We start from the raw sequence: 12,422 nt of genomic DNA on the forward strand, positions 1-12,422 counted from the left end.
ATAGTTAGTTTGCTCAGTACCCAAACACTGTAGTTATGTTGTTGTGCTTTGCTTAATTAATTTTTTTTTGGCTTTGAAAGGATAGTTCAAGTTTATTTACTCTCTCTTTACCTAGACGCTTCATGCATAATCTAATTCTTAGCAGAGGCACAATAGAATTTATTTTACCTGTGGAAATGTGGTTTAGTGTTGGCGTGTGCTCTTCAACAGCTGTCTGTTGTATATTTGGCTACATTTTATTTCTGGGTGAGGACCAGTGGGGGGGTGGGGTGAGGATGAATAGCATCTATGCCTGAAAATATTTTCCCTTCTGATTTATGGAAGATTCATGATATGGAATTTTCTCTTTACACTAGAATTCCAAGTACCAAATTATTTTTTCACGTTGAAAGGAAATGGAAGTGCAAAAAGTTGTTTTATCTTGAAATGCTAGCACCTCATGAAAATTCAAATGTGTTCTTTTTTCTGTTTTGTTATCACTTACTGTATTTTAGTGTATTACATTGTGTCATCTCATGCTCCTAAGTCATCAAAAATGCTAGTGATTTGAATTTGGGCATTTTTGTCAGCTTGGCGTTGCCAGCGGGGCCCTGAGATGAACATGATGGAATGTTCGCAAGGCAGGGTATCCAGAGCAGAACATCATTTATTGGCAATAACTAGTATCAAGATCAAAAGATGGGGAGCATTTAGATGGGGGTATGAAAGCATTGCTCAGTTACATATACAGAAGAGTTGGTGCAACAACAGATAAATTAGCACAAGAGTTGGACTTTCTCCTGAAGCCAGATAACCAATGATGTAACAAGAATTTGAATTTTCATGCAATGTGGTTAATCTCACCAGACACAAAAACCAATTGTCCACATGCAGTATCAGACTTCTCAAGGGGAAAGTTGTAACAAATATGCAAAAATAAGAAAACAAACAGAAGACTAGAAAACAGATTAGCTCCACACTGCCCATAAATAAACTGTTGTATTCAAACCAGAACTTTAAAGCAGAGAGCAATTTCCTAATAAAAACCACATTTTTTTTGTAAAACAAATAAGTATGACAGTTCTTACAAAGACTGTCTCAATAACATGCTTGAAGCTTTTTTTCATTAATTTTCATTTAATCAATGCAAACATTATTTCCATCTCATCAAAAGTCTTTAGTTTTTCTGAGAGTAATGAAGCATAAACAAAAGCTGAACAACTGCTGTTTAACATCGGTAAAAATTCAAAATCATTTCAGGAAGAATGAGCAACCAGAAAGAAATATCACAATATTGTCATTATTTATTACTTCCTACACATCTCGCATCTTATGGCAGTGTATGTTATGGAGACTACTGTTAGTGCAGTGATAATTAATACAGATATGAACAGGTCTGCAGTTTTTCTTCCAACAGTAGAGTTGGTAGAGTTATGAGGGACAAGTACCATCTTTCTGTAGACTGAAATAATCTTTTGCTTTTACTTGCCACCTTCTATGAAAGGTGTCTGTTAATTCTAGAACAGAGTTATGTTAGCTTTCTGGTTTGGGGGGTTTTTTTTGTCCATTGAATAAGTTTTACTTTTGAGGGGGTCTTTTTAATGTGATGTGATTGCTTTCTTGTGTTTTTGGGTTGGTTTTTTGGTGGTGGGTGGTTGGTTGGTTTGTTTGTTTGTTTGTGGGTTGTTTTTGATTGCCAGGGTTGCCATTGACTTCTTACAGTCCTTTGTTAGAATAACTTTTTTTGTATGCAATAGTTTAACTTATTTTGGTTTTTTAGATTTTAATTTCTACTGAAGTCAGAGTCTCTTGTAGGAGGTTAAACGCATTAATTAGTATTGCATGCTCTTTACGATAGGTTGCTTTGCTTAATTCACATTTATACCAGAATTTATAAATTCTTTAATTTGGTAAACCATTACCAAATTAAAAAAAAATTAGTTTGCCCTTTTTTTTTTTTTGAGGTTACATAACAAAAAGCTAGGTAAGGCGAGGGAAATCTCTAGTACAAAAATGTATTAGGAAGATAGTCTGCATTAGGACCAGAAGTAAAACAGCAGTGCAAGCCAGATACAAAATGGAGAAAAACTGCCTGCAAAAATTAGAGCAGTAGAAAATTAGAGCAGTAATAGAAAACTTTCCTCCTTGACTTAATTCTCAGGTATCTATTTCCCAGGGTATCTATAACCTTGACATTTTGTATTTTCAGCTCTGTATAATAAAAGCAATGAGTATTCATTCAAGTGTTTTTTTACTATTGACGCAGCAATACTTTCACTGTTCATACCAAGATACAATTATACTAACTAAATTTGTATAGTACTTGGCAAACATACCTTTCTGCAGGAAGGATTTTCATACATTTGGATAAAAGTCTGTTTCTATAAAGAAATGTATATTACCTTTGTTCATCAGTGTTAGATTATAAACTTTCTCATTGTTGTAGTTGTTACCACAATTGATAGAAAGTTCTAGCAAATATATTTTAACTTTTGTTGAATAATACGTGGGTGAATATTTGTTAGCAGATCAACAACTGTAGCAATAAAAATGTGTGAAGGGTTACCAGGAATGCTTAAGGAACATACACTCCACCTGAACTGTAAGGTTAATTGAAAACAGTTTTTTCCCCTTAAATTAACGGTACATTGGTGTATCCAAGTTCTCAGTTTTCTTTCACAACATAGGTGTGCAGACAGTTTGTTTAGATGTTTAAATATTTTTCCATCTGTTCTGTCAAAATTATTGATTGAGCAACAAGCTATTTGTAATGTCCTATCAGAAAGTCTATATCTAATGTATTAAGAGAAACCATAACTTGGTCAAAAATGTAATTGCTTTTCCAATAAGCTGCCTTGGTTATCTAGCACAAAGTATGAAACCAATGTTTTGATATTATTCTTTTAAAGATAAAACCCAGTGCTGACAACCCTTTGTAGAAGATTGACAATGAATTGTATGAAGTCTTTCATGCTCAAGGTTATTGCTAAATTTGTCTGTGTTTGCAGAGTGCAGAAGTTACAGCAACTAACTACCATTTAGAGGTCTGTGGGAAGTACATTTCTTGGTTGTGTGAATTTCTGCTGTGTAACCAAAAATCTTCCAGAGGTTGCTTATCGGGGATGTTTTGTTTCAAGAAAATGCAGTAAAAACAAAATTAAGGGATTTTCTACATTCAGCTCAGTTTGTGTCCGAGGCAGTCACACCTTGTCCAGTATTCTGTGATTAGTGAAGTATCAGAGAATCCTGGTTTCACTGAAGGCAAGGGGAAATACATGATTGACTTAAGGTGGTCACAGACTTCACCTGTAAGACTGCTGGCTAGCCTCCTAAAAAAATTTATTTTCACAGAATCTTATAAAAGCATTGCATGTGTTTGTATTGACTTCTCTCTGGCTGACTCATTTAATTGCCTGCTTCCTAAGTCTCTGCCCCAAGCCCTTGTAAATAAGAGTTTGCAGATGTGTCTCAAGCTGCTGCCTCCCAAATAACTTTCAGCTCTAGCTCCTGAAGAAATAAAGAGATAATAAAAGATATCTTTTTACTGGTTTTCACCCTAAAAATTAAATGGATATCAAATTCTGTGGACTGTATTTTAGTCTCTTAAAGGAGTGACATAGCTAAAGCAAAGGACACCTGGAGATGTATTGACTGATAAACCTGAAGATTAAGATCTACTTCTACTCCACTGGTGAAGTAGAAGAGGAAGTCTTTTTAATGGATTTTGTTTTCTGGGGAAGAGAAAACTTCCAGTGGTGCTAACAATTTTTATTAATATTTTCGAGTCCAAGACACTGGACTTTTCAGCAGCGGGGAATAGTATTAGAAGATTGCTTTTTTTGGTCAATAAATGCAAATACAAGAATAATTTTCTTTTCTGATCTGTAGTTACTTGTCAACAAAATGAATTGGTACGTGTGAGGGGCAAACACAACTGAATTACTGCGATCTTAGCAGCCCTGCAGCGTCTTTGTGTTGTCTTAGTCATCACAAAGGCAAAGTTCAGGCTGTGAACTGAATTTTTTGTTTTGTATGTAGGGCTTGATGGTCTTTGCTCTGTGTACGAAGCACTATCCCATCGTATACTTGGTCATTGCTGACAATACTCTCCAGAAACCCCAAACTGTGCAAAGACAGTTGAGTCACTAGAGAATACTTTGTTTTCCCTTGTTACGGTTGGCTATCTCTGCTATCTCAGTAATTTAAAAGAGTTGAGTTGCTTTTTGACCACAATACAAATGAAAGTTTTAAGGTAAATAAATAGCTTTCCCTTAGCTGAAACTATTATATTGTCCAGTGCCTCTAAAACATCCATAAAAGCACTAAGTACCTGTATATGTGTGGAAGCAGATGCCTGGCTAATGTTTCCTGCTTGTTAGAAAGTGTGTATGTTACTTAACCTCTTGCATATTTATCTAAGACTGGAAAAATACAAACTTCAGTAGCACCTCTGCAGCTTTTTTAAAAGCATCTGTATAAACCCAGGCTGTGTCCTCGTACTGCAGGTGTAGGTGTAAGTTTTAGAGGAGCATCAATGCCTGTAAAAACTGCAGCAGTTTCAGTGCAGCAATGAGTTTATGCCCACGTTGGAACCCTGTTATACTGCTGGAGTGCTTTCGAGAAATACAGGTTGGGAAGAGAATCAGGCCCTTAATCGTCCCATTAAGTGAGCATGGCTGTTGCAGCTGTCTGTGCATGCAGGAATAACTGGCAGAGTCAGTGTAACTTCTGTGGCAGAGTTACACTGACTTGGGGCAGTTTGTTAACTTTGGGGCAGAGTTTGACAAGCATTTCTTTCTGCAGCAATACCACATTCGATGCTGCCTGCCCTGGTGTTCTCACTTGTGCTACTATGACTGTTCGTGTGGCAATTGAGTGGCTTAAGTCAGAAAACTTGATTCAGCTGAAAAATAACCCAGAGTGAAACTTTTTTTCCTTTTCTTCTTAGTACTAATCTAGTCTCTGATGTAGTGTGTTGCATAGTTTTGACAAGGTAAGGGAAGCTGTGGTGAGGGAACAGAAACAAGAGTGTTAGTTAGGCTGGCACTACCTCTGAAAGAAGCAGTTGTTGAACTAGAGCCCTAAAACCAAATGGAGTATGATTCCCTCAAGTAATAGAAATGATGGTCATTTTTTGAGTTTTATTTCCAATAATCTATGGTGTCATCCAGACTGAACTGCAGTCAGCCTACCTCCTGCTTTACTCAACACTGGGAAGTCACTTGGGTACACTGATGATGTGAGGTGTAAAATAGGGATGAGTGACTACGAATGTTATCCACGCACTGAAGTCACATCGTGCTAGAGCTGTCATCTCCTAAAACCTCACCTAGATCTTGATGAGGTGGCTTGGGATTTTGGCACCCCATGTGTGTGAAGCAGATGAAGGAAGGGAAGTCATATATCTGTATGATCTGACTATATAGTCAAATTTTGTGGAAGAAAGCATGTAACTTCATCTTTACTTCATGAAAACGCACCTGACTGGAGTACATACTCAGTGTAACTGCTCTTTCTGTAGCTTATGAGTTCCATGTGATCCTTCTGTGTGGTACCCTAGAAAATATTAATATATTACTTTACAACAGATGTCAGAGTGGTTGAGCTTCTGCCCTTTACAATGGTTTTGGTGGGCCTGCTGCCTTTCCTGCTGTGACCTTGAAGGGACTGTTAGGACAGTATATTTGCTTAAAGACAGATTTGTGGGTCCTTATAGGGGGGGACAAGAATTGGCTGGAGATGATGGAGGCAGCTTTTAAGGGCAGCGTACAAAGTCCAAGAGATCAAACTTCCCACTGTGTCTGTGCCTGGCCAGGTGCTTAGGCTGGTACCCCACATATACAAGGATACCCCACAAATACTGGAGGGACAGCAGTATCAGTCCTCACAGCCAAAGGAGGCATTTCCAAAAACAGGTATCCACCTCATGGCAGGCAAAAGATTGAATTATTCATAGGTTCAAAGCCTGCAGCTGTGTGTTGTGGTCATTTTAGCACTGAGTTGAAGCTGTCTTGACCTATGTTCAGTATAATTAAAAACAAATCCATCAAATCCAAGAATTGTTTGGAAAGGATTCTGTAATGCTAGGACAGTGTGTATAGACATGTTCTCATGCCTGCCCTAATTGTATGGATTTGGTCGTAGGAGCTGCTGGACTCCAGCACTTCCATTGATTTGTCACAGTCTACAAATCCTGGAGTTTCTTAACACCATGAGGAGTATAAATGACTTAAAGAAAATAATTGTGTGTATTTACTGTGAATGCATGATGCACAATTTTATTACATTTATATTAAAGCAAAATGCTTCTCAACTTATTTTATTTACACTATTTTCAGGCTATTTTCCTTTCTCCTAAATGAAACCCTTTTGATGCTCTTGCTTGTCTGGCTGGCTGTAAACCAGGTATTTAAACAAAAATAAAGAGTTGCCAGTTTTGCCAGCTGGGGATGAGAACCCGGCTGGTGATATGCGGGTTCGGGAGGCAGTTAATCCAGCTTTTATGCTTTTTTATGATTTTATGTAAAAAGAGGTTAAAAATCACATTTGGCTCTTTCTTTGTACCACTGTTTTGTTGCTGTTGTGGGAATGCAGCAAAAGGTTGCTCATACTTTTTATTATTATTAGGTGAAGTCCTGCATAAATTAGGTAAAGCCCCAGATACAGTTTGCTTTAGCTATTGGCCATGTGATTTGCCTTGTTCAGAGAATGATATGTTTTATCATCCCATTGCCTTCTTTTATAAATCACACATGCAAACTACACCTCAACTTACTTTTAAAAAGAATCTACCACTGCCTCGCAGTTTTGTATATTTTACTAGCTTCAAAAGATAAGAGTAGCTAACTGTACAGATAGGAGAAATAGTAACAGTGCTAATAAATATAGTAGAAAAATATATAATGCTTTTATTCTGTGGCAGAAGAAGCAGTGATTTAAAGACAAGCGTCACAGATTTCATATACAGTTTTTCAGCAAATAGCTTGCAATATGCTCAAACTCATAAAACATTTAATTAATTTTAAAATGCAGGAGTTATTTTAGTTAATTTTGTCATATGTACGTATTCAGGTAATTTGTTGTATTTTACACTTTCCAAAATTTCACCCTCCATTTGGAAATATCAATGATGTAGCGAGTCTGTGTGTTTTGGCACAGTTGTAAATAGTATGTGTTAATGTGTTAATATTTATGATTTTTTTAATCTTATATACACAAGAGGGATTTGTAATACACTTCTTTTCATCATGTTTCTGCTACTAATCCTTAAGGACAGTGAAAACTAGGAATATGAATGCATTAATTACTGTGGGATTGTCAAAATTGCCATACTGGATCAGGTTGCATTTTGTTTCTGCTAATAGCATGTACCAGATACTTCAGAGCAGGCTTGGATTCACTGGGGGAGAAAAAGGAGAGGCGGATAAACGAGCTCGACAACCCTTGTTAGGACTGGCTAGGGTAGTGCACGTGTCCTGTGATGTGGTCACGGCCGTTTAATGTCCCCAGATGGGTAAGGACTGTGTCTGCCCTTGCTTCAGAGGAAATTATTGGAAGTCATCTTACACTTTTTAGACAATCACAAGATAATGTACTCATGGAAAAAGGTTATTTCTGATCTGTTAGAGGTTGCCTTATTCATTAAAGCCTGAAGGCTTTACTACACATCACCAGATTTTCACTACTATATATCTAAATGACTGTGTGTTTACTTACAGTTTGAATGTGGGTGAGCTCTTTGTGGTGGTGATTGCATGTGTCTGTGTGTTGTAGAAAGTATTTTGTTTTCTGTGGATTAGTTTGTTGGGTTTTTTTTAAGTCAGTCATATGTGCTGCCTTTCAGAATCTGCCTTTTAATGATACAGAAACAATTCTTCATAAAGAATTATTTAATTCTTTATAAATACAGTCCAACTTTATTAGTTGCATTTCTTTGATCTTTCTAACTGTTTATTATTTAAGTCTAATTCCTTGTTTTAAGGTTTTTGCCTCTTTAGTAGACCTTTCTGCAGCAAATATTGGCGATTTGGCACATACACTTGTAGTGCCTTCTGTATTACCATTTATTAACTTCTAACTGTTGCTTCTTTTTTGAATGAAAGGGTATGATCTTCTAGAAGTTCACAGAAATTGGAATTATATATGTATATATTCAGTAGCCTTCAGTTTCCTTATTGCGTATGGTTTCATTATGGGTGTATGCTGCTCTTACATTGTCTCCATTTCTACAATTTAATATGAAGGTGTATTAAGGTCAAGACACACTGCTTAGATTCCTTATTCCAATTCTCTGGGGCTGCTGGGAGAAGGGCTGTGGAGTAGGTTGTTTTTAGGTACACAGCGTTGGAGGCATTATGTTAACAAATTATATAAATGTTACCATATTTCTGTGATGGTATAATACCATATAAACATAGTATCATAGTAAACATAGTATCATATAAACATTGTCATATTTCTTTGCGTTAACACAGTTCAGCTGTTTGGACTATTTCATGGAACGTTGTAACTGTCAGGAGAAACACATTGAGGACTTCTAATATAAACAAAGATCATAAAGAAGCTAAGCTTGTCTTAGTAAGATTAAGGTGTTTCTAAATTTGAGGCTTTATTCTTACAGGTGAGGTAAGGAGAGAGGAAGTGACTGAGCAAGGAGATGCTTCACTTCTCCCAGAAGAATGCTAACCGAGACAGTAGTGCCCGTAGATAGTGTCTCTTCCTAAAGCTGTGTGCACTATAAATGGGATGGTAGAGGACATAGGAAAGGGGAAAATGCAGTCATGATCATTTTGAGCAGGTCATTCTCAATTTTTTATTTTGCTTTTAGCAGTACGGTCCCTGGAATGCCTGGAATTTCCGTGAGCTCGGGTGTGTGAGTCAGTGAGTCAATACATGCATTTTCGTGTATTGAGCCAGGTTCTGAGAGTCCTTGTAGCACACTGTGAAAATACAGTCTTGGAAACACATTCATGTAGAGATGCATCGAATAGACTGAAATGATCGTATCTGAAATAGCGAATGTCTTAACAGCTGGTTCTGGTTTCTGTCTAGGTGTTGGAAGATAATGACTATGGTCGTGCAGTGGACTGGTGGGGATTAGGAGTTGTCATGTATGAAATGATGTGTGGAAGATTACCGTTCTACAACCAAGATCATGAGAAACTATTTGAACTGATACTAATGGAGGACATAAAATTTCCTCGAACTCTGTCTGCAGATGCAAAATCATTACTATCAGGCCTACTGATAAAGGATCCAAATAAGCGGTAAGTGAAATTACTTGGGTATACGGGCATAATAAATACTCTAATTATACTGGGTAATGTAAAAATAGGCCAGTGGTGCCTGGTCTTCCTTGCTGAAGGACCTGTCAGTCACAGGAAAGGGCCGTATGCAGCCATACAGTCTCAGATTTCCCCTTTTTCAATACAGCAGCGATATACAAAGTGAGTTTAACAAGCAAAAGGGGAAAAAGCACGTGGAAGAGAACACTTTTAATCAGTCACAGCAAACACAGGGATCTTTTCAGGTTTAGATTGTGTACTGGAACAAAGGGAAAGCTCTCAGTTGTTTTTCAGAGTATGACTTAACCCTGAGTTGGCTGTAGTGTCTCATGGGGACTACAGCACTTTTTCTTGGAAGTGATTATGCCAGAAGACATGTATAGACAGCCACAGCTAAATTTTATTAGGGCACGTAAGTCACGTATTAGACCATGTAAACTAGTAACTTGTTAAAGAATACATCTTCTGAGTGAAATTTAAATACAGTGGTTTGAAAGCAAGTATCACCCAGCTGCTGCCTGTGCCCTTTTGTGGTGGGCTTTTCCCTCTGGGATTGTTGCCTAGGAGAGCCATTTTTGAGTGGCTCCTGCACTGGACCAGCAGCGTCCAGTCACCTGTGGTTCTAAAAAAATCTCTGTCTTTGTAAATCAGTGAGATTTGTCTGTAGGTCCCCTCTTTTCCCCAATCTCTTTGTTGTTCTTGTGAGTCTCCTGGCACGTTTTAAGGCTGCAGGCATTCTTCTTTCTGTGTCTCTCTTGTCTAGTCCTCCTTCATCCTCAGTTTGTTCTCAAGAAGTTTTCGGTAGTGGGCATTGCTCGCTGGCACTCAGAGCAGGACTGGTTGCTGTGTGTCTCTGAGGGATTTGCCTGCATGCAGCCAAGTGCAACAGCCAAGGCAACACAAGTGGTCAGCCTTTCTGCTGCTGCCTGGCAATGCCTGTTTAACTGAATTTACTGTATGCAGTAAAAGCAAACTGTGACCAAGCAGCCAAATACATGGAGAGTGAAATAAAAATTTGTTCCTGTAGCAACTCCTAATACTTTTTAACCTCCAAACAATCTGACCCATCAAATATATTAACCTTTAGAATTGAAAAGATACTTCCTTGTAATTAATCTTTGCAGACAGTAGTGTTTATTACAGACTTACATTTACAAGCTTATTCATATTCAAGTTCTGGTGCTAGCGAATGCTAAATAGGGTGAGAGCACAGAGGTTAACTGCAACTCAGCTTTTCTCTGAGCAGCTGGATGGGAAGATATTGAGAGAAGTCTGGAGACTGCAGGCTAACTGGGATGCTTTGCAGAGACATAGAGAATTTTACAATGAGTAGTTGAGAAACAAAGAGGAATACAGCTTGGAAATGAGAATAACTTTACACCCAGCTACTGCAAGACTGAGGTAATAGTCCAGAATATTTTTGTAATTTGGCAGCAGGGTAACACCAATACAGATTTTTTTTCTTGGTTGTGGGAATTATTGCTCCTTGCAATAAATGCTTTAGAGAGGAATTTATCTTACTGAAAAAGTTGCTTTTAAAATTTGTCTTTATATCTTTAGCAGTTCCTTTTAATGAAACACAAACTGCTTGTGTTACTCTTCTTGTCAATTTTTAACATGTATGGGCTGCTTGTTCAGTTAAGATTAGTTTTTTTTCTGTTGCAACTTCTGTGTTAGACTGGTAGGATAGCCAGGCTCAGGAAGAAGTTAGATGAGAGCTGAGCAGTCCTGAAAGTCCACGTGCTGTTGAAAGGGGCAGACATTCCCTTCACTGGATGTGTGGTTCTTTCTCCTCACTGGATGTGTGGTTCTTTCTCCACCAACAGCAGCAGCTCAAGGGAGCTCACTAAACTTGTTGAGTCAAATTTGACTTGCTAATGCAAACAAAAACGGCCAGTTCTTTCTCGTTTTCTCATTGCGGGGTTAGTTTTCTTCCAGGTTAGTGAGCTGACTCAGCTCACAGTCATCAGTGGGAGTGATGCTGTAGATGCAAGTGAGAGGGGAGAGGTATGGGCAGGGGTGGGACCCTCCTCTTTTGGCAGCAGTGACCACTTCCATGAGCTCAAATCACCTTGGGCAAATTCACCCAAAATAGGTGGAATTCACTTCCCAAGATGATTTACCAGACAGAGTCTGGCTTTGGCAAGCTATGGGCCACAGTGAATAGTGTGGTTATTTACAATGGCCTTTAAATAACCTTCTCAGCAGGCCTACAATTTATTAATTTATACTAATTGACTCAGATTGAGACTATTTTATGGTAATTGGTTAATTGTTACAGCACCCAGATGCAACAGCAGTGAAAACTGTATAAAAATTATGTGTGAGTCATTACTGATTCAGTGCCTGGCACCTCCTTGGCAAAATTTTATGTCAGCATTGTTGGGTTGGTTTTGGTTTTTAATAGTGTCAGAATGTTAGTTGGTCTTTCAAGAAAACTAAACTTAAGTATGTTTTTAAAATGAACGAATTATTAAAAAAGCTCATCATGGACAGTAATGAACACTGTAGTTGGAATAATCAAATAGAATAGACCATGGCATGGAGACTTCTGCTATCACATTTTCTCTCGAGATCACCTAGATTCATATTAAACAGGGGAGAATTACATATTAAATGGGTGAGAATTGTTCCTAGATAGTCAAAACCAAATGGTTACTTTTCCAACCATTACAATAACTTAATATCCCTTTAAGAGTAACGCTTGTTTAATATGATTTTTTTTTTTCTACTCTCTTTAGACTTGGTGGAGGCCCAGATGATGCAAAAGAAATCATGCGTCATAGTTTCTTTGCTGGAGTAAACTGGCAAGATGTATATGATAAAAAGGTATGTCTTTATATGACATTGAATAATCTGGCTTCTGCAAGGTGGTTTCAACTGATAGTCATAGGACTGCTGCTCTCTGAAGTTAGTCATGTTTTTCTTTGCAACTTTTTGTGTTAATACAAATGAATAATTATTCTGAACTAGATGTACTTACTTAATCTTTTGCTTTTCAGTAATTATTTGTCAGTGGACCAAAAATAAATTTTGCAAACCAACCGAAACTCAGCAAAGATTTTTCTTTTATTATGTAAATGTCCAAATCTTTTCCTTTCCTTTTTTCTTCCTGGGCCTTCAAGAGAAAAGTTGGTGTATGACTCAAGATAATGTGAG

The 12,422-nt window shown here is 37.6% G+C and overlaps 1 protein-coding gene across 1 annotated transcript in view; it reads left to right on the top strand.

The window, feature by feature from the left end:
- The window catches only part of AKT3 (AKT serine/threonine kinase 3), a 154,565-nt gene that overhangs the window by 128,018 nt on the left and 14,125 nt on the right, over positions 1-12,422 (top strand). Inside the window, exons 11-12 of the mRNA XM_050894208.1 lie at positions 9,031-9,245; positions 12,005-12,092. Of these exons, the coding sequence (XP_050750165.1) occupies positions 9,031-9,245; positions 12,005-12,092 (303 nt within the window). The remainder of the gene's footprint in view (positions 1-9,030; positions 9,246-12,004; positions 12,093-12,422) is intronic.

Source organism: Gymnogyps californianus, chromosome 3 (assembly GCF_018139145.2).
Source record: "Gymnogyps californianus isolate 813 chromosome 3, ASM1813914v2, whole genome shotgun sequence".
In the NCBI taxonomy this organism is placed as follows: domain Eukaryota; kingdom Metazoa; phylum Chordata; class Aves; order Accipitriformes; family Cathartidae; genus Gymnogyps; species Gymnogyps californianus.